This window comes from Clinocottus analis, unplaced genomic scaffold (assembly GCF_023055335.1).
Source record: "Clinocottus analis isolate CAN_PGR_092001 unplaced genomic scaffold, fCliAna1.0.p SCAF_13, whole genome shotgun sequence".
In the NCBI taxonomy this organism is placed as follows: Eukaryota; Metazoa; Chordata; class Actinopteri; order Perciformes; family Cottidae; genus Clinocottus; species Clinocottus analis.
This window is the reverse complement of record NW_027175854.1, coordinates 1,775,673-1,798,830: the sequence shown is the minus strand read 5'-3', so window position 1 is coordinate 1,798,830 and position 23,158 is coordinate 1,775,673. Positions and strand designations below refer to the sequence as shown.

Below are 23,158 nucleotides of genomic sequence, written 5' to 3'. Positions count from 1 at the left end.
TTTTTGTGAGGCCATGTTCCATCTCAACACGAAACTAATAGATTGTAATTCAAGGTCGTCTTAGCTGCATGTCAACCTGAACCATGAACCACTTCTTCAGTGCTGTCACTTTATTCATTGTCACTAAAAGTAGTTATCACTAGGGCATATTCAAACTTTAACTGTGACAGAAATAATGCATACAATGCAAACAAAAAATCAAGTGTCCTTGTGTCAGTAGGCTGAACTGTAGTGTGTCACATCATCTCAATGTGTGTTATTCGATGTCATTGGAGAGAAGTTGTTTCCTTGCATACTTCAAAGTGTATTGATTTATACTAATGGATCAAAATACCAATATGTCCATAAACCAAAATCCTGTGTGTTTAAGGTTGTTTGTCCTTTAAAAGCTTTGAATTTTACAATGTGTTGAAGACGGTACAGACATCCCTGTCGTCCAAATCATGTTTGTATTGTTGATTATCCGAGTGCAATAAACATTTACCAAACAACCAAAATATCGGTCGCAGTTTTTCCTTCATGCCTCAAATATGTGTATTCATTCAATTCACAGATCTGTGTGTGACGGGAGTGAAAGAAAACCTCCTTTGTCCCCATGTTGTTGGCTGTAGACTTCTATTTAAACATTTTGATTTATGCTGTAAGAAATTGTGTGACAAGGACACAAATAATGATTCAACAATGAACTTTTGAAACCCAGGATGTGTGATTTTCACAGCAGAGGCAGATCCTTTACTTCAGTAAAAGTATATCAAGATAGTTGCAACACAATTAAAAGTGTGATCAATAATAGGCCTTTGAAGTTTGACAATTTAAAGTAATTACACAGTTGGATGTTCCCTGTCAATATATTGCAATATTTAGGCCTAATCATAAGAAGAAGTTTGTGTGTGTGTGTGTGTGTGTGTGTGTGTGTGTGTGTGTGTGTGTGTGTGTGTGTGTATATATATATATATATATATATATATATATATATATATATATATATATATATATATATATATATATATATATATATATATAAATAAAGGGGTTAAGGGAAAAGCAGCAAAAATAGATATAATTAAAGTAACAAACAACAATTACTTTCCACATCTGCTGGAAGTGTACCACTGGAAGCAGCTTTTGTTCAGGTTATGTGATGCGTTTCATTCCAGATGATTGCTCCACCACATATTGTTGACTTTGGATTCAATTAAATCATATTCCTCTGTGGCTCGTGGATCCTGTCCATGCCATACAGTGTGTTGTTATAAAAACAGATGTGATATTACTCCTTAAGAGAGTGTGGGGGTTCAACGCTGGTCCCCTGTGACCCAAAATCTGTTTTTCTTTTTTCCTACAAGGTATGCCACATTATTTATTTTGGAAACCCAGGTGCCAATCAACCACATTAAATAGCTAGACTGAAAATCATCTCTGTTTTTGGATCCCAAATAAACAGGATTAGAAAAAACAAAACAACATTTAAATGGAACAGTGCTGCAAGATACTTCAGGGATATTAAGTCCCACTGATGTTTAATTCAATTCATGCAGCTTATGCTGCCTTTTAACCAGGAGCCGAATTCAGGCAAGATGAAGTCCTTCGACATAACCCAGTTTAATCTATCGTCAAAGTGTAACCCCTCTTCCTGTCAATACAGCAAACTGTAGTCTCTTTGTTGTCTTCTTCGCTGTGTATTTGTATTAGGTTGCTCACTTTGAATGAGAAAAAGTTCATGTTGTCCTGGTTTTGTTTGATTGTAGCCACATCACTCCTGACGTTACCAATATTTTACTCTCTCAAAACATGGCCCCTATATTAATCTAAACCAATACATTCAACATGAATACATAACATGTGAGGACGGCATCTTAATGCAGTGTTGTACTTCCTTCCTGTCTGTCCGCACACTCACCTTTCTGGTACTGCAGCCAGAGCTGCTGCTGGGCCTTCTTGCTGGGGAAGTAGATGCTGCAGCTGAGCTCGGAGCCATACAGGGCCTCAGATACATAGTGGCTGCCATACTGCTGGAGAAAAGCCAGCAGCTCCTCTCGTGTGCTCTCCGCTGACAGAGTCTTCAGCACCTTAGAAAAACCTGCCGGATCAAGAAGGATACGGGGGATTTGTGATTTTAAATGTGCAATTAAGGTGACCAAAATATGCATGAGGGGCAGACAGATACACAAATAGAGACATTGAAAGGAAGATACGGCCAATATGCAGAAAATAGATCACTATCCACTATAGTACATCATTTGACCTTCTTCTGTCCTACCATGACAAACACTGACCTGTAGATAAGGTGATGGAGCTCAGTTTGACTTTGTACAGATTGCTACGCACTCTCCACTGCTGAACCATAGGATAGCCCGCTGCCTCACTGAATTGGGCATCCCCTAAGAAAGAGAAAAGAGGAAACACAGGAGACAATTTGAAACACATTCCAGAACTCAGATTCATAAAAGGCATCTAAATAAATAAATGAATACGTAAATAAAATCCATCTTGTCTTTTAAATCATTTATTGCAGATCCATTTGTTATCCATTATTGCCTTAACATCGTTCCTCACCACAGCGCACATCCCAGCTGCTGCCGGATCAATGGCAGATATATAGAGCAACTTGAACTCCAATTGGATTGCTGATATTAGAAGAGGGAGCAATCTTGCCTTTCTCTGCAATTCAATTATCAAACTTTCACACTCGCTGAGAACTAAAGCCACAAAAGTGCAAGAGCAAGGGAGAAACAAAAATAAACTGCTTATGGGAACCTTGATCCCGTGCCTCTGGAAAACATATTACACCTGAGACAATCATGCATGGTGAAAAAAAAAAAAAAAGCCAATTTAGTTTGTGTGTGCAATTCTGGTGAAAGCAGAACCAAAGTAAAAATTCTCAGGGGTCAATGTGGATCAAATGCCAATTTAGCTAATGGAGGGATTAGGGAGGCGAGGTGCAGGTGCAGGGTTGAAGCCAAGTGTCTAAGTGACTCTGTTCCCCCACAAAATGGGGTGGAACAGTCAAGGAAAAGATTAACGGATGAAACGGAAAGGGATGTTAAGTGTAAGAGTTTGGAAGGTCCACGTGTGTGTGTGTGTGTGTGTGTGTATGTGTGTGTGCGTCATACTTTGTTCATGAAAGCATTTTGAGATAAGATTTGAGGTTCAGCAGCACAATCCCGCAGACGGATACTCAAGGACAAGCCCATATCTTTTTAAATGATCTTCCACTCTTGATTTCACAAAATTCACAAAATATTTGTTCCATCTGAACACGGCCTTGACAAATGTTAAAACGTCTATTGACCGAGATATTCTCAGGGTTTTTCACAGAAATGGATTTTATATTATGCTGCGGTATTTTTTTTGTCATATTGGCTGCAGCCGGTTCAGAATAAATTCAGTGAGTGGCCATGAATGGATCACAGAGGGATAATAGAGCTGCCACCTTAAAATGCATTGGATCAAATGTGTCCATTACTCTCAACAGAGACAGACAGGTAAAAGAAAGTCCGTCCCTAAACACACACACCCACACACACACACACACACTCTCTCACCTGTGAGGAGTTGCAGGTTGGGCAGAGGCTCAGACAACACCCCCCGGCATTGTTCCTCCACCGGTAAGGGGATGACCATGAGACCGTCGGCGAGCTGGGGAAAGTCCTTGATGAAGTTGTTGTCCCTGGGAAAGTCAGATGTAAGACAGTGTAGACTTAGTTCCTCAAACTAGAGGTAGTGGTTTACTTTACAATTACATCATTGGAAATGAACCAGGTTGTTGTGTGGCAGTTTGTGGTACACACTAGGGGTGGGGGGAAGAGTTGATACAGCATAGTATCGCAATATTGTATCGATACACGGAAGCCTCGTATCAATCTTTTATTTAATCAATTCTAAACTTCTTGGTCCTGGAATAATAAAATCAATTAATTTTTTTTTTGACAAAGTTTTCCTTTGGGGACAATTTGCGGTTGAAAAAAAGGTAACAAATCGCAGGACTGAAATTGTCGCAGTATCGTGATAATATCGTATCGTGGGACCGCTGGTGATTTCCACCCCTAGTACACACTGTGGTACATCAAGACTTGTGATGCTAGTACCTACATTAGTTACCAAGTATTTACAAGGATACTATTCAGTAACAGTTTGTAAAAAAAAAAAAAGCTAGCAAACAATTGGGGAATACAAATATTTGCACCTCTATTTTATCTAAAGGTTGCATTTGATAGTCAGGGGTGCAGCAACACATGCTGAACTCCATGAAAACAACTCAACACAAATGCATATCTCCAATCCCCTCATGTTCCAGTGACCCGTCCAGCTTCCTGGCCTCCTGAATCATTCAGAGATGGGGATTTGGAGAATTTCTATCTCACAAGATATTGATATTTCTCCAGATTCACACAGGTTAGCATGAAGATGCTCGGCTCATGATTAACATATTCAAACGCCGATGATTTCTCGTCGTCCTTGTAATTTGTCCCGCCCACGAGCCTCATCATTAAAGATTTCCTCGCTGTCTGCGATAATCAATAAACATGGGTACGAAGCCAAAACACGTGAGCATGTGATAGTGTATGATGCCTGGCGAACAAATGAAGAAAACAGTGTGTAATTCAGTTTGACGGCTGCAGGCAAAGATAAGACAGCCCCCCTGGAATCTCTCCTTTTCCCCTCTGCTGGAGACGGTAAGAGGAAAAAAAATTGGTGATGTGAAAGGAAGTGAGAGGGAAGGGCAGAAGAAGAAGACTCACGTACTGTCTCTCGATGGCGATAGGTAACGAAGAACGCACACATCGTTGACACGATTGAATAGATGCTCTATGTACCAATCACTTATGAAATGAATGAATTACAGTAGTCTACAGTGGAGAGATCGTGAACGCTCCGCTCCATTTTTGTTCGATAGATGGACCGCTCGGGTCGAACCAAAGCACTTCCTGTCAAAAAGATGAGTGGCCTCGTTGCATTCTAAGAGCATGGCAAGCAGCTGCAACCTATTTCCCATAATCCACTTTTATGGGACCAAGTCTCAGAGCGCAGACCTTGTGCCATAGAGACTCTCCTCGATATCATTTTTTTTCATTTCTTTCTCTCTCTTTGCCTCTTCTATCCACAAAGCCTGTTAGGCGCAATCACAGCCTTAGTGTTACAATGCAAGGGTTGACTCAAGGGCACAGGATGAGAGGAGAGAGGAAGCGAAGAGGTGCTGTAAAAAGATTACCGTGGCTTATGCTCACAGAAAACATTATTGATTGCTAAATTAAATCAGCCAGCTTCACGCTGAGGCTCAGAGAGCCATTGGAGGCGCGTCGAGCGAGATGATATGTTGCTTTATGGATTTTCAAGCCCAGATGTGGACTGTCCTTGACACTCTACGAGGAGCTCCTTTTCTTCTTTTATTTCTTTTTCACATTTCAGAGTTGAAAAAAAAACGAAACACAAGAGGGTAGTAGCATTGCTCAGAAACAAAACTTGCCCTATTTCGAAGGATATAAAAGTGTGAAGAGTACTGCCTCATTGCAGTGCTCAAGTGAGTACGCATCAAATCGTTAAATGTCCTTAACCTTTTTCTTCTTCTTTTTCTTCTTTCACCCTTGAGGGAAAACATCTGAGGAAAGCGTACACTGATGTCGGATCGGCCCTTTTTTAGCACAGGTTAAGTGGTGAGACAGCAAAATTCACAAGAGTCAAGATGTCAATCCTGAAAATGTCTGTCGATGTGGTTCCAGTGAGACTGTAGGTATTTGTGTATGTGTGTGTTTGTTTGTATGTGCGTGTGTGTATGTGTGTATGTGCCAGGAGGCAAGTTTTAAAAAAGAGAAGACATTCATTCATATCAATACAACCCAAATATGTCAATGCAGTTTGTGAATCAGCTGTTTGTCTTTCAAGAAAGCTCAAATCCATTTTATACAATTGGTAATGATATGGTTTAGCTGTTAGCTGGCCATTGCTAATGTAGCTCACTTTGGAGCGTCACATTTGCATTTGTATAATGACTAAATTTGCTTCAGAGACATGCTAATCTGTGCGCTAACGCAATAATATTGAGACTTCAATGGAATAGTCATTATTATTTACACCCACCTCAACACGTCTGCTGTGAGTAAGAATACCTATAAATAAATTCACCCTGTTAGATGTTAGTTTGTTGATGCGTACAAAAACACTTTAGCATGTGTATGTACTTTTTTTTTTTAAATAACGCATCTATGACAAATTATGAAATACATTTTGTAGTGAGATGACATATGCATATTCCCAATTATTTTCATTGTGTTTGATTTGACTCCTGCAATTCCAGTAAACTATGGGCTTTGTCATCTGTTCAAGCTCTCATAAGCAGCTCAGGCCAGAGATGTGTGTCATACTAGCGTTAATGAGGATTAACACAGGTGGCTGAAATTCATAGAAAGCAATTACACTTTATCCAGGACTTCATTTGCATAATTTAAGAAATACAAAAAAATTTAAATGTTTAAGACGGGATTAGTTCTTCTGTATTAACATCTATACTCTTTCACGGTACTGTACCCAGCCTATTATGTGACACACCTACGCGGCCTTAACGCATTAACAACCTTCTGCGAGCACTCGGCCGCACGTGAGCCTGGACCTGCTGGGCAACGCTTGTGTATGTACTCATGTTTCATTCAGTACCCGTGTGTGCTCATTACGGGTGGTGGACACTGGGCTCCCTCATGGCCAAACAGGACTCCAATCCTCCTTGAGTGGCAAACTCTTCCCATTTGAATAGAAGTCTCCAAAACACAAGATTTACTAGTTGTATCTGGTGGGATACAAAATATTCGAGACCAGTTCCCGCATATGAATTTAAGCTCCGACTCGTTTTTCTCTTCTCCTTATTTCTCTCTTACTCCATGTCTCTTCCTGCCCTCTGTGTATACTATTTGAATTCAAATAGAATAAATATATCACATATGATTATTAAAGTCTTGTGGCCCATGTCTCACATAATAGTCGTTTTTATTTTTCCTATGTCTGTTCCAGCCAGTTGTCAATGTGAGTATTTCTCCCTTAATAGAGTGTTACAATTGTTCCCTGTTTGTTGAGCGTTGTCCTCAGCGGTAACCCTTTTACATTTGCTCTCTGCATCCCTTCTTCCTGCTGTCTCCTATTCACTCTTTTCAGCTACAACTGCTCTGTCCTCCCAAATCACAGGCACTCTGGTGAAAGGCGCAGATAAGAGCTTTCTACAAGTCAGTTTCGGGAAGAAAAAAAAATTCTGTGTCTCTGCGTGTGTTTGAGCTTGTATCTGTCCATCTGAGTTTATAATAGGCATGAGGGCTATCTACAAGTCACCTAATTTCAAATCCCTGCGCCTGTCTGTGTGTAGCAGATAGAGACGCATAGTTTGAGTGAGTGTATCTGTCTGAGTTTGTGACTGTGTAACTGATATTGAGTGGTACTTATCTAAACATTGTCTGAGGTAATTGGCTCTTGTGCTGTTTTGTCCGTGTAGGAAGCTCATCCTCACACCACAGCCCTGATAGGAGACATTAAACCAGACTCACTCCATTCAGCATCGCAGTTCATTATCTGCTGCCTCAAGACTCAACTGGTGCTTTTCCACCAGGGCTGCTATTGGAAAATCACATCCTTCATTCTTTCTCCGTCACATTTTCCGACATGTCGTTTAAACATTGTGACTCATCTGCCAAAGAAGAGGCTAGCCAAAAATAGCAATAACTAAAGACCGTCTTGGGATGAGATCACACCGTGCCGAATGTAAAAGTGTAGACACCTTTCCTACTTCCAGCCTCCTTCATTTGATCTAACAAAGTTGACTGCATCTTTTATGATTTTGACACTATTATGGTGACAAAGTCCGTCCACAGACAAACAAACACCTGGTAAAGTAGTTAAAGCCACCTCAGTGGCATTTTGGCATGATAACACACACACACAAAGTCACAAGGGTTGCTGTTGCGGCCGCTAATGATCATGTGAGCTTTTGGCTAAACAAGCCGAAACCAATTAGAGGGTGCATTGTTTCAGAGTCTCGCTGTACTCTGCAGGTTTTTAAGACACTGTGAAATTCAGAAATACGATTTTAGAAACAATTGTTGGGCTGCTAACCCATCAGTTGAGAAAATTAATTATACGTGCATCCATAGTTTCCAGAGATGACTGTACGTCCTGGCTTCGAGCAGCTCCCCAGACAATGAGGAACCCTAACTGCTCCAGCAAACGAAGCCATGCAGGATGCTCTTTTCCGCTAATTTAGAGGCTGCCTTCGTGGACTGATGCAAGCACTAACAAAGACTCCCTAATTCCCAGAGGATAAACGTATTGAATACACTTACGAATCCTTGGTGCTAAGCTTACAAAGGCTATATTCTGATTATCAGAGTTGCTGTTCTGGCTCAGCTGCTAATTGAGCATGTGTAACCTTCTCAGGTCAAGGCTGAATGAGGAAGTACCTCTTTAAAAAGTAAAAGACAGAAACAGACGACAGTTTGAAAGGCAATTTCAATTTCCATGTAGTCCTCACCTCCAAATTACCAGTTTTCAGTCGATTACTCCATTAAATTGGCTTTGTGTGTAATGCCTGATAAAAAGTTGCATCGCGATAAGTCCCCAACTGCCATATCGCAGAAATGCAAATGATTGAAAACCTTATAAATGAAGTAATGCAATGTCAAAAAAAGAAGTAATGCTTAAGTTTGAGTTAAGAGTAGAGTTGAAATATAGCACTTTGGTTTAAGCAATCAGAATGATAAGGTTTGATATAAAAACACTATTTATTATAGATATGAGTTGGTAATTGTGAAACAAGATTGGTGGAGTTGAAGGCCAAATATCTCCTCCCATATAAATATGAATGCCAGTCTATTACTTGTTAATAGTCATGCTCTGGTTGGACGGAACTGCATCCTGCAACACTTTAATGACCACTTACTGAGTAACTGATATAATAACTGATATTCAAGATTTTGCACTTCCAGGAGGAGGAAAACAGCCATAATCTTCACCACTAGAGGCTGCCCTCTCTCTGTGCCAAACGGAGACTAATGGCATCAAGATCAGTCCAGAAACATCAATGTTTCTGTGTGTTTATGTCGCTGCACTTCATGTGTCGCCTGAAAGGATCCCTTTGCTTTTGCACTGTCGGACTCAAAAGCAAAATATTAACGAGTGTGAGACTGCACAAACGATGTCATCTAAAAAATATGAAATCCTTCATCGCAAGACATGTTGATCCCTCAGAAATTCATATCAGTTACTACACAGGTACAGCACGTGATAATCAAATTACGCAGTAACAACAACCACACGTGTTTAGCTATCGTGTTTTGTGTGACAGATGCAACATAGCAGGGCTTGACACAGAGCTGGACTTCAGAGATGAGCTGGAGGCAAAAGGGAGAGTTTCCAGAATGTGATTTGCAGTTGTGACCGAGGTGGAAAGATTACTTCTCCACTGTGATGCCAGAGGGCAGAAGAGCCCACACGGTGGAGACTCGGGACCGGGCAGAGCGATGCTTCACCGCAGAGAGGGGAGGGACGGTGGAGCAGAAGCTGAGCGTGAGACTGCTACATGAGGGGGTGAGTCAAGATCTGGAGGCGTGGGGGGCGGGTGGGAGTGTGGGGGAGGGGGGGCTGTGCCCTTGGTTGCATTGAGGCTCACAACAGCGTTTTGAACTGCGTGTGAACAGCCACTAGGTGCCGGTGCCGTGCAGTTAGGAGGAGGGTTAAGTTGGAGAAGTTATGAAGGCCGTGAGGGCTGCAGCATTCTGAGTGGATGCACAGACGCCGAGGGAGAGGAAGACATGCCTCTGCTTGAACTATTAAGGGGCATCATGCCTTTCTGGATTGACGAAAGGAACACATTTCTGAGGCATGTCAATCTTTCATGTTCACAAACACACATCGGGTTTCTGCTTTTGACATTTGACTGGAACACAAAAAAGTGTGAAACCCTGTGAAATTATGCTGGCAAAGGCTGCCTCTCCGATTTGACAAAACTTTGAAAGTAAAAAGAGAAAAGCACTCGACAGTGTTACGTCTGCTGCTACATCTTCCAAGATAACATCCTGTTGTTCTACGGAGGGTTTGATGGTTTTTTTGTAAAGATATACCTTGGCACAGCTGCGAGTACATAAGATCAGTAATGGTCGTGTGGTGTGCATTAATCAGTGGTCTCCTACCAATCTTCTCCTTCCACATACACAAGAGAACCGGCTAATAACCGAGAGAAAATATGTCATCCAGCGTGACACAGCGTGTTTGTAATTTCTATGGCTGCCATGCTGTTTGGGTTCCTCACCAAATGGGATAATTACCCAGCATTTGAAAGACAAGTGTGCAACAAAAGGCAGCATAGACAAAAGAAAAAGGGCCTTCCTCAAAACAGTTGTCTCTACCACAAAATATACATAATACACAAAAGTGGCTTTTGAAGTCTGTTCACTTGAGTTTGAATCAATAGTTATGGATCAGCATCATGCAAAGAACGGCTTCATGTAGGGAATATGCAGCCCATCTAAAAATATCATACATCTCAAATTGTCGTTGGATTTTGCAAAAGTTTCCAGCCAGCTGCTGCGCCTTCAGGCGTCCCACCTCTGGTTGCATCTACGGATGCAGACTTTTTGTTGTACTCTAACGATCTCTTCTGCTATCGGTCTGAAGACAATTTAGTGTCCGGGGGCAGCAGACAGACACGCTGTGTAGGGTTCAGGTTTACCCGCAGACTTCTGGACCAAGACCGTCTCTTCTTTGAGTCAGTTCCTGTTTACGGCCTCGATCAGCGACTTGAGAAGCCGGACTGGAGTTGCAGTTGAGAGACGGGCATCTGTTGTTTCACAAGTAGCCGGCGTATACAAGCTGATTTTAAGAGAATAGAAAGCTGCCATCATGAGGCCGTAGTCGAATAGTTCCAAGGTTGCATTTCAACCAACGCTTTCCTTTATGCAACCAAAGCCTACGCAAATGTGATTTGTCAATAGTACTGAAACCAAGATGCCTCTGAACATCTTACATTCATATCACAATCTATTTGTAGAGATTATGACTTTATTAGCACAGGTTATTAATCATCTGTCTCAGAGATCTCTGCTCAAGACCAAACACCATTAAGGTGTATTTATTTGAATTTGTGTCATGCCAATGTTGCGTGATTGCTGGTAGCAGATTTAATAATTCATAATTAATTAATATCAACATATGTTGTTAATTAAATTATGATGCATAAACCCATTTATTATTATAAAATAATGATGGTACACTATTAGTTTAACTAACCAATGTAACATAACATTACATTCAGGATCTATTAGAGTTATTAGACTAACTACATTAATAAACTACTAAACAGAAACTAAATGAATACATGATAAAATAAACAAGTCAATGGATGTATGCAGATTATGATGAAGATTACAATGACTAACTAATACACATCACATTACCTAATACTAGGTAATGTACACAGTCTATTTGATTCTTCCATATTTGAATATCTCAGCTGCAGAACGAGTGCATCGAGCTTCTTTAAGTCGTTTATTCACTCTTGGATGTGTCTGTGTACCTCAGGAATGCAGATGTTTGTAAAACCGGAGCGGTGTGGTCATTAAACCTTGTTCTCTTCACCTTTACGGAGGTCTTTGTTCATAAATTGGTTTGAGTGTCAAGATTGACCCCAACTCTTATCCTGAGTGTATCCAGGCGATGGCGACTTGAGAGTCTCACCACTTAGTGCCCTCATAGTCTTGGGAGCAGTTTCTGAAAGAACTGCATTAGATAAGATTTGGTCAATTGTATTCATTATAATTCATCTTCCTGTGGATGTTTGCTACATTAAATCCAGGGCCCCTGTTACTTTCCAAACAGTTATTATCATAACCTGTTGTGGATAGCATTTGATGGATGGAACTGTACAAAAAAAGAGTACATTTAAAAATATAAGGATCAGATTTGCTATTTTAAATGTAGGACATCACATTCATGATGAAATACATGGATCTTAATTACACTGTGCCAGAATAGAATACCTGCCCCATCACATTATCAATTAATCCAACTGGTCCTTTTAAAATGTTGCTCCTCTTCCCCTTCGAGAAGTCGACCAGCACTTTTTTTGAACCGCACAATCAAAGATTTATGAGCCTGGAATATGTGGCCGATCCAATTGCATGTAATACGCTTAATAGCTGTAATATCTGCTATTTGAATAAACGTGTGGTGCGCGTGGGGCCTGTCTGATGAGTCATAACAAAGATAAAGCACTCGATGTCACCCAGGGGCACAGGCCCCAGATGCAGGATTAGAGAGTTATTAAAGGACGGCATCCGAAAACCGGCTAATTCGTAGCGCAATAAAACAATCAGAGATGTTTACCTTGAGACTTGTGTTACAATCTCTCATTATGGCTGCAGCCACTGCTCACTTGATGAATGATTCCACTGAGAGGAGGCGATCTGGTGACTCTTCATGGCCACTATTGATTAGGCCTGGGAGGGAGATGCTGTCAATGAAACGGGCCCTGATGGAGAGTACGCTCCGTGTCCCTGGACAGAAGATTGCGTGCATGTGCATTCGTATTCGTACGCGAGTTTCACTGTGGACAACTGAGTAATTTATAAGTAGCAGGATTCGGCCCGGCCAATCAAAATCAGCGGTCATTACTGTCGCCCCTGTCAGAAATACTACACCGCGGCATGTTTCACACGGAATCTAATTTAGTCACAACAGATTTAGATATAAAATATGTCTGGACGCAGGGATATCCAGACACGTCGAGTGGGATGGTATGCAAATTGTTTCTTGTTCTACAATATTACATAACTTATTGTTTTTGTCACTCTGTCCCCTTAACACACACACACACACACACACACACACACACACACACACACACACACAACCTCACTTCCATTCCCCTGGGTCATGCACACAACTAAAATGCAATGTGAGTGTTCGTGGACATGTTTTTTTTTTTTGCACCTTCATATCTCTGTTGGCCTTAGGAAATTGTGGAAATGAACTTGGTGGCCGGAAGCATTACCATAGAGATGAAGTTTGGTAATGCAGAGTGAGGGCGCATGCAGGCCAGCTCGTTGCAGAACTGATTAGAGCCATTGCTTTTCAAATTTGTATTACTCCACTTGCACTCTCACTTTATCTAAACCAGCCATTTGCGCCTGTATGTTGTGACAAACTTCTGTCTCCCTCTTTTTTTATCTCCTCCCCCTCTCCCCGTCGCCCTCAATTTCTTTTTTTCTTCACGCAGAGAGACCACAGTGTTACGAGGAGCCCCTTACCAGCAGTTAAAAACTCTCTTCCTGACACACTCTGGCGTCATCACACTGACAGCCGAGCAGCACTTTGGAGAATTTGATAGACAACGGACTACAACTGGGGGTTATCTTCCCTTACTTGGCACAACAATCAAGAGGCAGAGCACTTGGACCGTCTTCTATTCCAACAACTTAAAGCCAACTCAACACGCAGTCAAAAGACAGAACAAATCTTTTTTTTTCTGCCTTTTTGATAAGGACAATTGAGTAAAGTGCCAAATTTTACGCTGCTATGATGGAGATTGTCAACTGTGAAATTTCACAACTGGGAGTCTTTGCCCCAAAAAGTGGAGCACACAACAGGAACTAGCTCTGGAAATTGACAGAAGACCTTGATGTATTTATTTGCGTGGGTGTATTTAGGCAAGTGTGCCACTGTGTATCTTGTACATCCATCACTAAAACCAACATTCTTCAACTCCCAATGCACTTTCATCAAGGTCTGGTGCATCTTCTGCCTCCTTGATACATGAAAGATGCGTTTGAGAGTCTCATCACACGTCTTATCATCTTGTATTTGATCAGCAGTAATGGACCAAGACAGCATGGAAATCTTTGTATTCTTTCCTTTTTACAGTATAATTAAAGAGTGATGTGAATAACATGAAGGCGTCATTTAAATGCTATTTTGCTATCTGGTTTCTGTCTATCAATGTGATATGACGAACGGAAGTAGAGCTGTTTTTGGAGTCCAATCTTGAAAAGCAGGAAATCGCTTCAGAAAAGTACTAATTACCTGCTTCCTTGCAGAGGTGAGTGTGGGCGAATCCTCAGCGTGGCAAACTTCATACGGTTGACAAATGGCTTGGAGCTAGCGTCTATTTATGAATTGATATTGTTATTATGAATAATTTATGAATGGTAAATGTGCAGCACACCAAAATGCAGACCCTGGTTGTAGGAGAGAAGGATGTGGAAGGGGAAGAGTTAAGACAGATAGTAGTCCAGAGGGGACACAAAATTACAAGTGCTGCCACCCTGCAGTTCCCTGCTGCAGCAGTAGTTCATTAATCAATACTAAAAACATCGAGCCACTAATTCAGGGTTTAGCTCCGGTCCACAAATTACTCCATGCAGTTTTCTTTCGGTGAAAGAGGGAGGCAGTTTTGGAGGACTGGCATTGTTAGCTACCCCCCTGTGATGCATCTCCATCATCAGGGTTTAATGCTTTATGCTGTATATTCTCATTTTTCACCCTCCAGTCGACTATTGATTCACTTGGCTGCTGCACATGCAAGTGATTTCATCAGTCGAGCACGACCGCACAACAGCATCACCAGCTTAACGAATTAAATACACAAAATCGTTGTCTGCGTTTTATGTGAAACGCATAATTTATGTGAAATAGAAATTTTGAACTTCATAAGGTAAAGGTTGCCTTGAGAGAGATAAATTGAGTGTCAACGTTTCTGTGTAATGGTCTCGAACTCTCTAAGTGGAGAAATGAAGAGGCTGTTTAATCAATAATACATACACTTTCATTTTAATGATGAATTAGTCCTTTAGTTGAACACGACTATGTGAAACTACTTCTGCAGGACTACAGGTGGCAAACACTTAAAACAGGAACAGCAACGGTTTAGAGAACTTTTAAGAAACATCAACTGTTCATGAGGAGTCGCACAAGTAGTTGAACCACTGTGTCCTGAACCCACGCCTATAATTATCTTTCTGATTAAGGTACAAGAACAATGGGGTATTCCTCAGGTTTGCTTGCGGTCTCTTTTTTTTTTATTTTTTTAAAAACAACAACATACCAAATAATGCACGTATGTGTGGGTTTTGTTTTATGTATGGACATGTACCAACCCTCTCTGCCACTGGCCTTTGTGGCCAGGTGTGCAGGTGGGCGTGGCAGAGGCTCGTCAGGAGATTAGAGACACCTGTGCTAATTAGCGGCACTCTTAATTAAAATGCCTTCTGGTCTGAGCTGGTCTCCCTCTCCATCCTGATTGGTATTCAAGATTCTGGTTACTCACTCATTCACTCACTCACTCACTCTCTCACTTGTGTGTGTCCCTCTTCTTTTGTCATGGCCGTGTGGCCCAGTTTGTGACAGACAGAACGAGCTTGATCATCACCAAAGCCGGTCGTTTTTTACAAGTTGGAATCAGGATCCTTGTTTTATCATGTTATCGACATGTAATGAAACTATACATAGTAACATTTAAATGATTATGATTCAGATATGTGGAAAATTACAACCAACAACCACACATAATGCAGATGCATGGCATGATCTCCATTCAGTCTCTCAAATGTACTACATTTGAAATGCAAAGCATGAATCATAAACAACTACTTGCCATGGTAGAAATTACTCAACTGTATTTTTACACTTGATTAATTTCTACCTGAGCAGATTATACGTGATTATATGTGTTCTACTGCACGCTTCGTTGTGCTTTGTTTATGTAGCAGGGCCCCAGCTGTGCATTTTAGTGCACGTGAGTCTCTGTTGTGCCCCACTGGCTTAGCTAATGGCTGCCGCTTATATGCCGGTTACCGCTGATGATCTGCCGTAGATCCATCACAGAATTAAACATTGTCTTTTGATGTGGAATAAAGATGTGAAATGAGTTTTGGAATACAGACTCCACTGAAAACAATTCCTCTTCCCTGCACACATTCACTCTGCAGCTGGATTAACGACATCTATGCAATATTTGACAACTGCCTCAAAGTCTAGCGTGCTTAAGAAGCCACATTCGGTGTCCTACTGCTATCTGTTTTTTCCTCGTTTGCATTTCTCTCACAGTTACTCTTTTCTAGTTTTTCGCTCTCTAACTTTTGCTCAGCTTTGCTCTTTTAGTTTAGCCTTTTCTCTTTCCATTTATTTTCCTATTCATTTTCCTTCTCAAGCCTTATCGCTGCCTATACCAATCCATCTCTCTCTCTCTCTCTCTCTCTCTCTCTCTCTCTCTCTCTCTCTCTCTCTCTAGTCAAACAGCAGGTAGTCAGCTCTAAGCCTCTCTGACATTAGCTGATATTAGGCTAGGGTCTATTAGGTCTTGCCTTGCCATGTGAGTTATTGAGCAGAGAGAGACAGCCTCAGGAGTGATCACACTTGTCTATGCTTGTGCACCGACTCACACAAGCAAACACACACACACACACACACACACACACACAAAGGTAAACACACACCCACGGAAATGGCTGAGCGCACACACGCAAAGCCTCCGCAATCTCTCAAACGGGCTCACCTTATGTCTTCTAAGCTAAAAAAATGAAGGAATCACTGGAGCTTTAAGAACCTCCTCTGAATAACAATATATTGTATATGTACAGCGCTTTAAAAAAGGTACTCAGCGGCACTTTACATGGTAAAAACCTGAAACAATAAAACAATATAAACAAGGCAGAGAGATGACAGTGAGAAACCAGACAAAAGCACACAACTAGCATCGCAGGTTAAAAGCAGATTTAAATCGGTGAGTTTTAATTGCAGTTTTGAAAGTGGCAAAATGAAAAAATGTAATTGTAAGTTGTTTCTCCAAACTGCAGATACGTTGAATGTCAATGTTTTTGTATACGATCAAAGTGCCGTCGCACAACCAGCGATGTGCAGAGCAAGTGATAATAACGAGTATAAGAAGCGAGAAAGTCCAATAAGCCTTTACTGGGAGGGGAGGTGGATGGGTCAAACAAACACAGGGTTTTCACCCAGGAAAACATGTATTACCTGTCTTTTAGACCCCATTTACTCCTGGTATTAGCATTCAAACTGAATCTGGATTTGTTACTGCATTTAGACAATGATGTGTCATCAAGGGGCTTTGCATTTTCATTTTGGTCTTAAGCTTCCCTGGGATTTTTCTTGTGGTCGCTGTCTAGGATTTACCTATTTTTGCTTTGCCAAGGAAGAGGTTGTCTAGCTTTTTCTGAGGCTGCACTCAACGCAGTGGGAAGAGGCTACCAAGCATGTGGTCAGACTGTAAAGAGCGCATTAACACCTGGCTGAGATCCAACCACCTCCACATGTCGTCTTGTCCTTCCAGTAGCACTCCCATCGCAATACATCCTCGACAGCCGCATTAACACGCTTTTACCTTCCACATGATATGGGACACAAAACCGGATACAGAACATGTAGGTGGAAAAGTCTTTGTCTTATGATGACTTCATCCACTTCTCACGGTGGAACTCACTCGAATCGTTTCGAGAGACTCTCCCAACTTGGTAAACACCCACATCTTTCAAATGCCATGACCATAGATTCAAAGCCCAAGCAGAGATAACACCGATGGATGACATCATTCAGGGTTATCTCAGCCACAGAACCGCTAGCCACCCCCTTAACTGTTTTTTGTAGGTTGAGTAAATGGACTTGGACTTTTCTACTATATATATATATATATATATATATATATATATATATATATATATATATATATATATATATATATATATATATATATAGAAAATGATTTGGAAGCCTTTTATCTGAGCAACCTACCATATCTTTGAAAAGTTTTTATTTGAATTGTTTGGAAACTAACAAGAAACTCATATACATCTGCGTGAGTTCACCCATCTGTCCCACACGCCCACACACATATGTGCTGCAAAAAATAAAAAAAGAGGTAAACACTAAATTCAATGTAGGGAGCTCAAAAAAAAAAAAAAAAGGCACGAGCAGAGGACTTTAGGAAGTGAACGACAAACGCACTTGTAATCAACCTTGAGTCGCTTAACCCTTCACCTCAACCGTCTGGCTCACTGTCTCATGGCTGCTAATTACGTGGGAAGAAATTGCCTTATAACGCTTGTTGACTCAACTACCCAGTGGAAGCTATACCGTGTGTGCACCGAGGAGATAATTACTGGAACTTACAGAGAGACATCCAAATGTGGGTGTGTTTATGCATTTGAGCAAGTGTGGGCTGCCAGATTCACAAATTATTCATGTTGCGGTGTCGTCTTAGTTTGAGAGGTGAGCGGTGATGAGGAGTTTGCACAGACTGACTATCAAAAGCAGTTTTGTCTTTTTCTTCTTCCTGACTGTATCTTTCTCCTTTTGTAAAAAAAAAAGTGTCTTCGGTATCAGAGTGACAACATCGGCAGCGTCACCTTCACAAAGCAGGTTGAAGCTTCTTTTTCTACCTGCCTCTCATGTGTCACAACCCAGACTTCTAACAACCGTTCAACTGCGGTGCATTCATGCGCCCGTGGGACAAAGGCACAAAGCACAGGACGAGCGCCTGACCACCGCTGATTCCTCAGACGAGATCAAATATTTATATTTCCACGAAGCAACTTCTTTTAATTTTTCTTTTAAATTAAACAGACACAAATGTGATTGTCATATTTATCTTTTTAATAACAGGGCATTTTCATCATTACGGAAGGACGGCAAATTGTATGGGAACACAATTATTATCAATTATCAAATCTGGGCAGGGGCTGTGCCATTGCAGCTGGTCTCGGGTCCCTCTGCCAATGTGTGGGATATCCAAGCGGATCCAAGCAGACTTACTATCTATCCGCTTTGATCGTGTGGTGATGGAAGGAAAATATTGTGTTTTACTCGGCGAGACAGAGAGTGTGAGCAGAGAAGGGCACAGAAAGATAATGTGCATAGCTACTCTTTCACAGCTTGTTAGGTGTTTGTTGTGACATTACTGTTGGGTCTTTTTGGGCCCAGGTCCCCTTTAAAAAAAAAGAAGCCAATTCATGCATGTCTGATTCAGATGGCTTTTAAAGACCTTGTATCAGACCAGGTCTTCCGACCTCTACTGTGGGCACTTTAAAAGTTCAAATTGCTCTGGCCTGGAAACCAGCGTTTTGTATTTTTTCCTCCACTACCTGCTGCACATTGTTAGTGTGTCGATGTCCTTTATGGATCTGGTTATTTGTTTCTGTCCAATGAATCACTACCATTGAATGCTGCCTGTCTGACGTGTCAAGGCAAGTTGATTTCTTATATAGTGCCATACTGTGTGTGTGTGTGTGTGTGTGTGTGTGTGTGTGTGTGTGTGTGTGTGTGTGTGTGTGTGTGTGTGTGTGTGTGGCGAGTGGGGGGTCGTTCCACAGGACCAAACAAGTATTCTTCAGGACTGATGGACGCCCAATATCACAGCTCAACCTTCCTTCATACATCCATATCCTCTACTCGCAACCTATTTATTTGATGTGTGTGTGTGTGTATATTTACATGTTTCTATGATTGGCAAGCTGTTATTACTTGTACATACAAGAGCCCAACGGACTCACTGATCACTGACCGTGAATAAAAAGGATGGGATTGCACCAGAAATACATGATTAGATAATTGACTGTAGAGGCTGGTATGTTTTTAAATACCTGAAGGATATAAAGTGCTGTCAAAAAGACTAAAACGATAGCTTGCAATTGGCCTGCATCCACTGTCAGTTCAGGGAAACCACACATGCGCTCTCTGTTGGACTCATATCTTTACATAGAGACATTGCATTTACGTTGTAATGGGATTTTTCTCAGCCGTAATGTTCACATTAACATATGTAACTTCATCACCCAAACGCATACTTGCATAACATTGTATTATTTAGTAATTTAATAACAGCAATTTACAAAATGAACTCCTGTTCTGCCTCAAAAGGCTGCGCGAAGTGGGCTCAATTTTCAACCAAATGTATGCAATACAGTCATACATCATAGGTAATATTTCATTTTGAAACACTACCTGTGATGCTGTGAATCAAACCATACAATTCATCTTAATCATCTAATATTTCCCTTTGAGCTGCAGGTGCAGGGGAATAGTGTGTGTGTGTGTGTGTGTGTGTGTGTGTGTGTGTGTGTGTGTGTGTGTGTGTGTGTGTGTGTGTGTGTGCTCAAGAAAAAAAGGAATCAGCCGACAGCAGAGGTGAGAGCATGAAAGTGATGCGTCGCTGTGGGATAAGAGTCGCATCTGCATATCAAAGACGGCGCGGAGGGACGTGGAGGAAATCACGAGAGCAAAAACTATAGCATATTGCTCTAAATATATAGGACGTGTGAATACAACGAGGGTGATTTGGATTCTTTTGGGAGCTGTGAAGTCATTCAGAGGACAAAGCGACTGTTCTTTTAACAAAAGACGCCGTGGATTTGAAAAAGCAGAATGAGCACTTTGGAGAGATGACATGCAGTAATACACATGTTTAATTAGAGGCACTGGGAGTCAAGTATAATACTCCTGTGTGCTTAGCTTGTCTGGTTAGACTTAGAGTGATGAATAGCTCAGGAGAAATGTGACTTTCAAAATGTTAAGTGAAATAAATTTGATCAAGCCCATAATATACAGATGGAAACAGAAGGGTGATGCATATGAAATAGCTTCTAGTGAAGTTTTTTTTTCCCCATCCCAGTTTGACATTCAGTTCAATAATGAATTCAGAGAATAACTAGCTTTTCTTCCTCTTTCGCACCCCTGGGCAATAACTGCGGATCTGTTTACAGTAAGCCGGACTGCAGTCATGCTTTTTGCGTTCCAGGTGCACTCTGCACCTACAGACAGTTATTTATCTGAAGAGGCACATCCAGCGGGAAGTGCACTTTGTCTGTCATCTGCATGTAATCGGTGAAGTGCGCCTCCATCTGCAGGGAACATGATAAGTGCGACGAGGTATGCATCTCGCAATTAGCATGGAAATGTTTCTAGCTCCAAGGAACAGGTGCAAATTGTGCAGGTGTAATAAAACAGAGTCTGAGGTGCCGGAGAGAAAATTTAGTTTGTCAGCTGTATTATACGGAAATCATGCGGCAGACAAAGTGTAAGTGCACCACACGAAAAGCTGATGAGAGGTAGCAGCACTGATTTACCTTCTGAGGAAGATAAATACCCACAATGCCTGACCAATTTATAAAGCCAGACAACGGAAGGATCAGCGCATTTTGATGTAGATCGGTGGATCTACAACCAATCTAACCACCAGATTGCATCTTTGGAGTTGTAACGCACATTGACAGTCTGTCAAAGAGACACTATTTATAATTTCCATGTGCATGTTTGGAAATCGAGCAGCAGAGGGAGATGGGAGCTGGCAACACATGGATTGGACTTGAAGGATGCTGGGTGTGGATTGAGACCTCGCCAACCAGTTCCAGGCTGGAAAAAAAAGTGGGCCAATTCATTGAATTACTAAAAATTGGTTGCTTCTTCCACTACAATTCACTAGCTGATGTATTTCGATTTTTTTTTTTTAAACCACAAGAGCCAAAACATGTCCCTCAATGAACAATTACATTACTGTTTCTTCTTTCCACCCCCTGAGCGTGCAATGTCGATATACTTTTCCTCCCATATAAAAACGCTCAGATCTTTCATGGCTTGTCTAGTGCATCTCAGTGCTGCCAAGGTGTTTGACTAGTTCAAACGTGTCGTGTGTATATTACCCCACTGGAGCCCTGGCTTGAGTGTAAATCCTTTTACTGACCGTAGTTTGATGCAACCCAGTGTGTAGAACTGGTTTCAGGAAGCAGAAGACCCACTGGGCTTTCCACTGTTTGAGGGCAAATGGATCAACACTGTCATCTTCCTCTTGTTTTTCAAAATACTCAAACTGTGTGTTTGTTTTGTCTGTCAAACTGTGTCCTGTGTGCTGTATTAAAGGCTAGTCTCCAACTGGTTGAGCCTCTTGAACCTATGGGGAGCATGATGCTCTCAGTCCTCTCCCATATTAGGCTGTAGACGTGTCGGTCATGTGTAGAAATTCTCTTAAGATGGCTTCTAAGCCGCCCTTTAGCTCATAGCTCTTTTGGTGATCAAAGTTAGTAATCCCCCTTTAAATGCTATTCCTCCTTACGTCAGCCCGCGCTCCAACATGCGGTGAACCAGCACACAGCCAGACAAAGTAAACGGTAAATGAACTATGCTTGGATTGTGCTTTTCTTTTCTTCTGACCACTCAAAGCACTTTCACACTACATGTTGTCATTCACTCATTCATACACTGATGGGAGGGGCTGAGGTTCCACCTCCATCTGGACTATATAACATGCACCGTGAGCACGGCTATGGGAGTCATGGGGTTAACCTTCAGTCACCGACATGTTTTAGGGATTGCATCACAGCTTTTTGACTTTGTCAGGAACCTCTATTTCAATAAAATAAAAATAAAAAACAATTTAAAATGTTTCACTAAATTATAAAATGCTCTGGTTGAAATTATGACCTTTGTGTTTGGGTTGGTTTCGACCCAGTTATAGAAATATGAATTGCTTATTTGGTTGTTGTTTTTTTGACCTTGCAAATCTATATTGTGTGATGACTTGCTCTTCTTTTCATTTTGTGTTTGTATTAAAGTTCTATTGCTGAAATAAAAATGCTTTTTAGACTTGAAGTTAATGCTATTAAAATTGAAAAACAAATGAAAACATTTTTATTAAGAGATGTGTTTTAATACCCCTCAGTAATAGTCATGTAACACAACACCCTTTTATTTATTTATATAATTCTCTTGAGGTTAATTTTTACGATTTTATTTTAATTGAAATCGAGAGCTATCCTGACAAAGAAAAGGCCCACACCAAAAATATTAAAACATACAACAATATTTTCATGGCTAAGGAAGCTGAACAAGGTAACGTAGAGATGAAAAACAATTTGGATGATATATAATAGTTTGTAGTGTATTTTACAGCTGATTTCAGACATGGGTCGGCTCTGACCCGTTAACACAAGAGATGCTACGAGAAAGCTAACACAGGAGGAAGGTTAAGTGTCTTGCCCAAGGACACATGGACTAACGGAGCCGGGGATCAAACCGCCGATCCTCTGATTGAAGGACGACCCTGCTCCACCACTGAGCCACAGTCGCTCCTGAGGTGCTGTAAAGGCTGAAATATCTTTAATGCACGGACACACAGCTGTGCCAGTGT

General features: G+C 41.2%; 1 protein-coding gene across 1 annotated transcript in view; it reads right to left on the bottom strand.

Moving 5' to 3' along the window:
* Positions 1-23,158, bottom strand: part of LOC137783442 (astrotactin-2-like) — a 218,803-nt gene that overhangs the window by 48,073 nt on the left and 147,572 nt on the right. The window contains exons 14-16 of the mRNA XM_068573373.1: positions 3,546-3,670; positions 2,277-2,381; positions 1,901-2,080 (exon numbers count right to left, since the gene is read on the bottom strand). Coding sequence (XP_068429474.1) covers positions 1,901-2,080; positions 2,277-2,381; positions 3,546-3,670 — 410 coding nt within the window. The remainder of the gene's footprint in view (positions 1-1,900; positions 2,081-2,276; positions 2,382-3,545; positions 3,671-23,158) is intronic.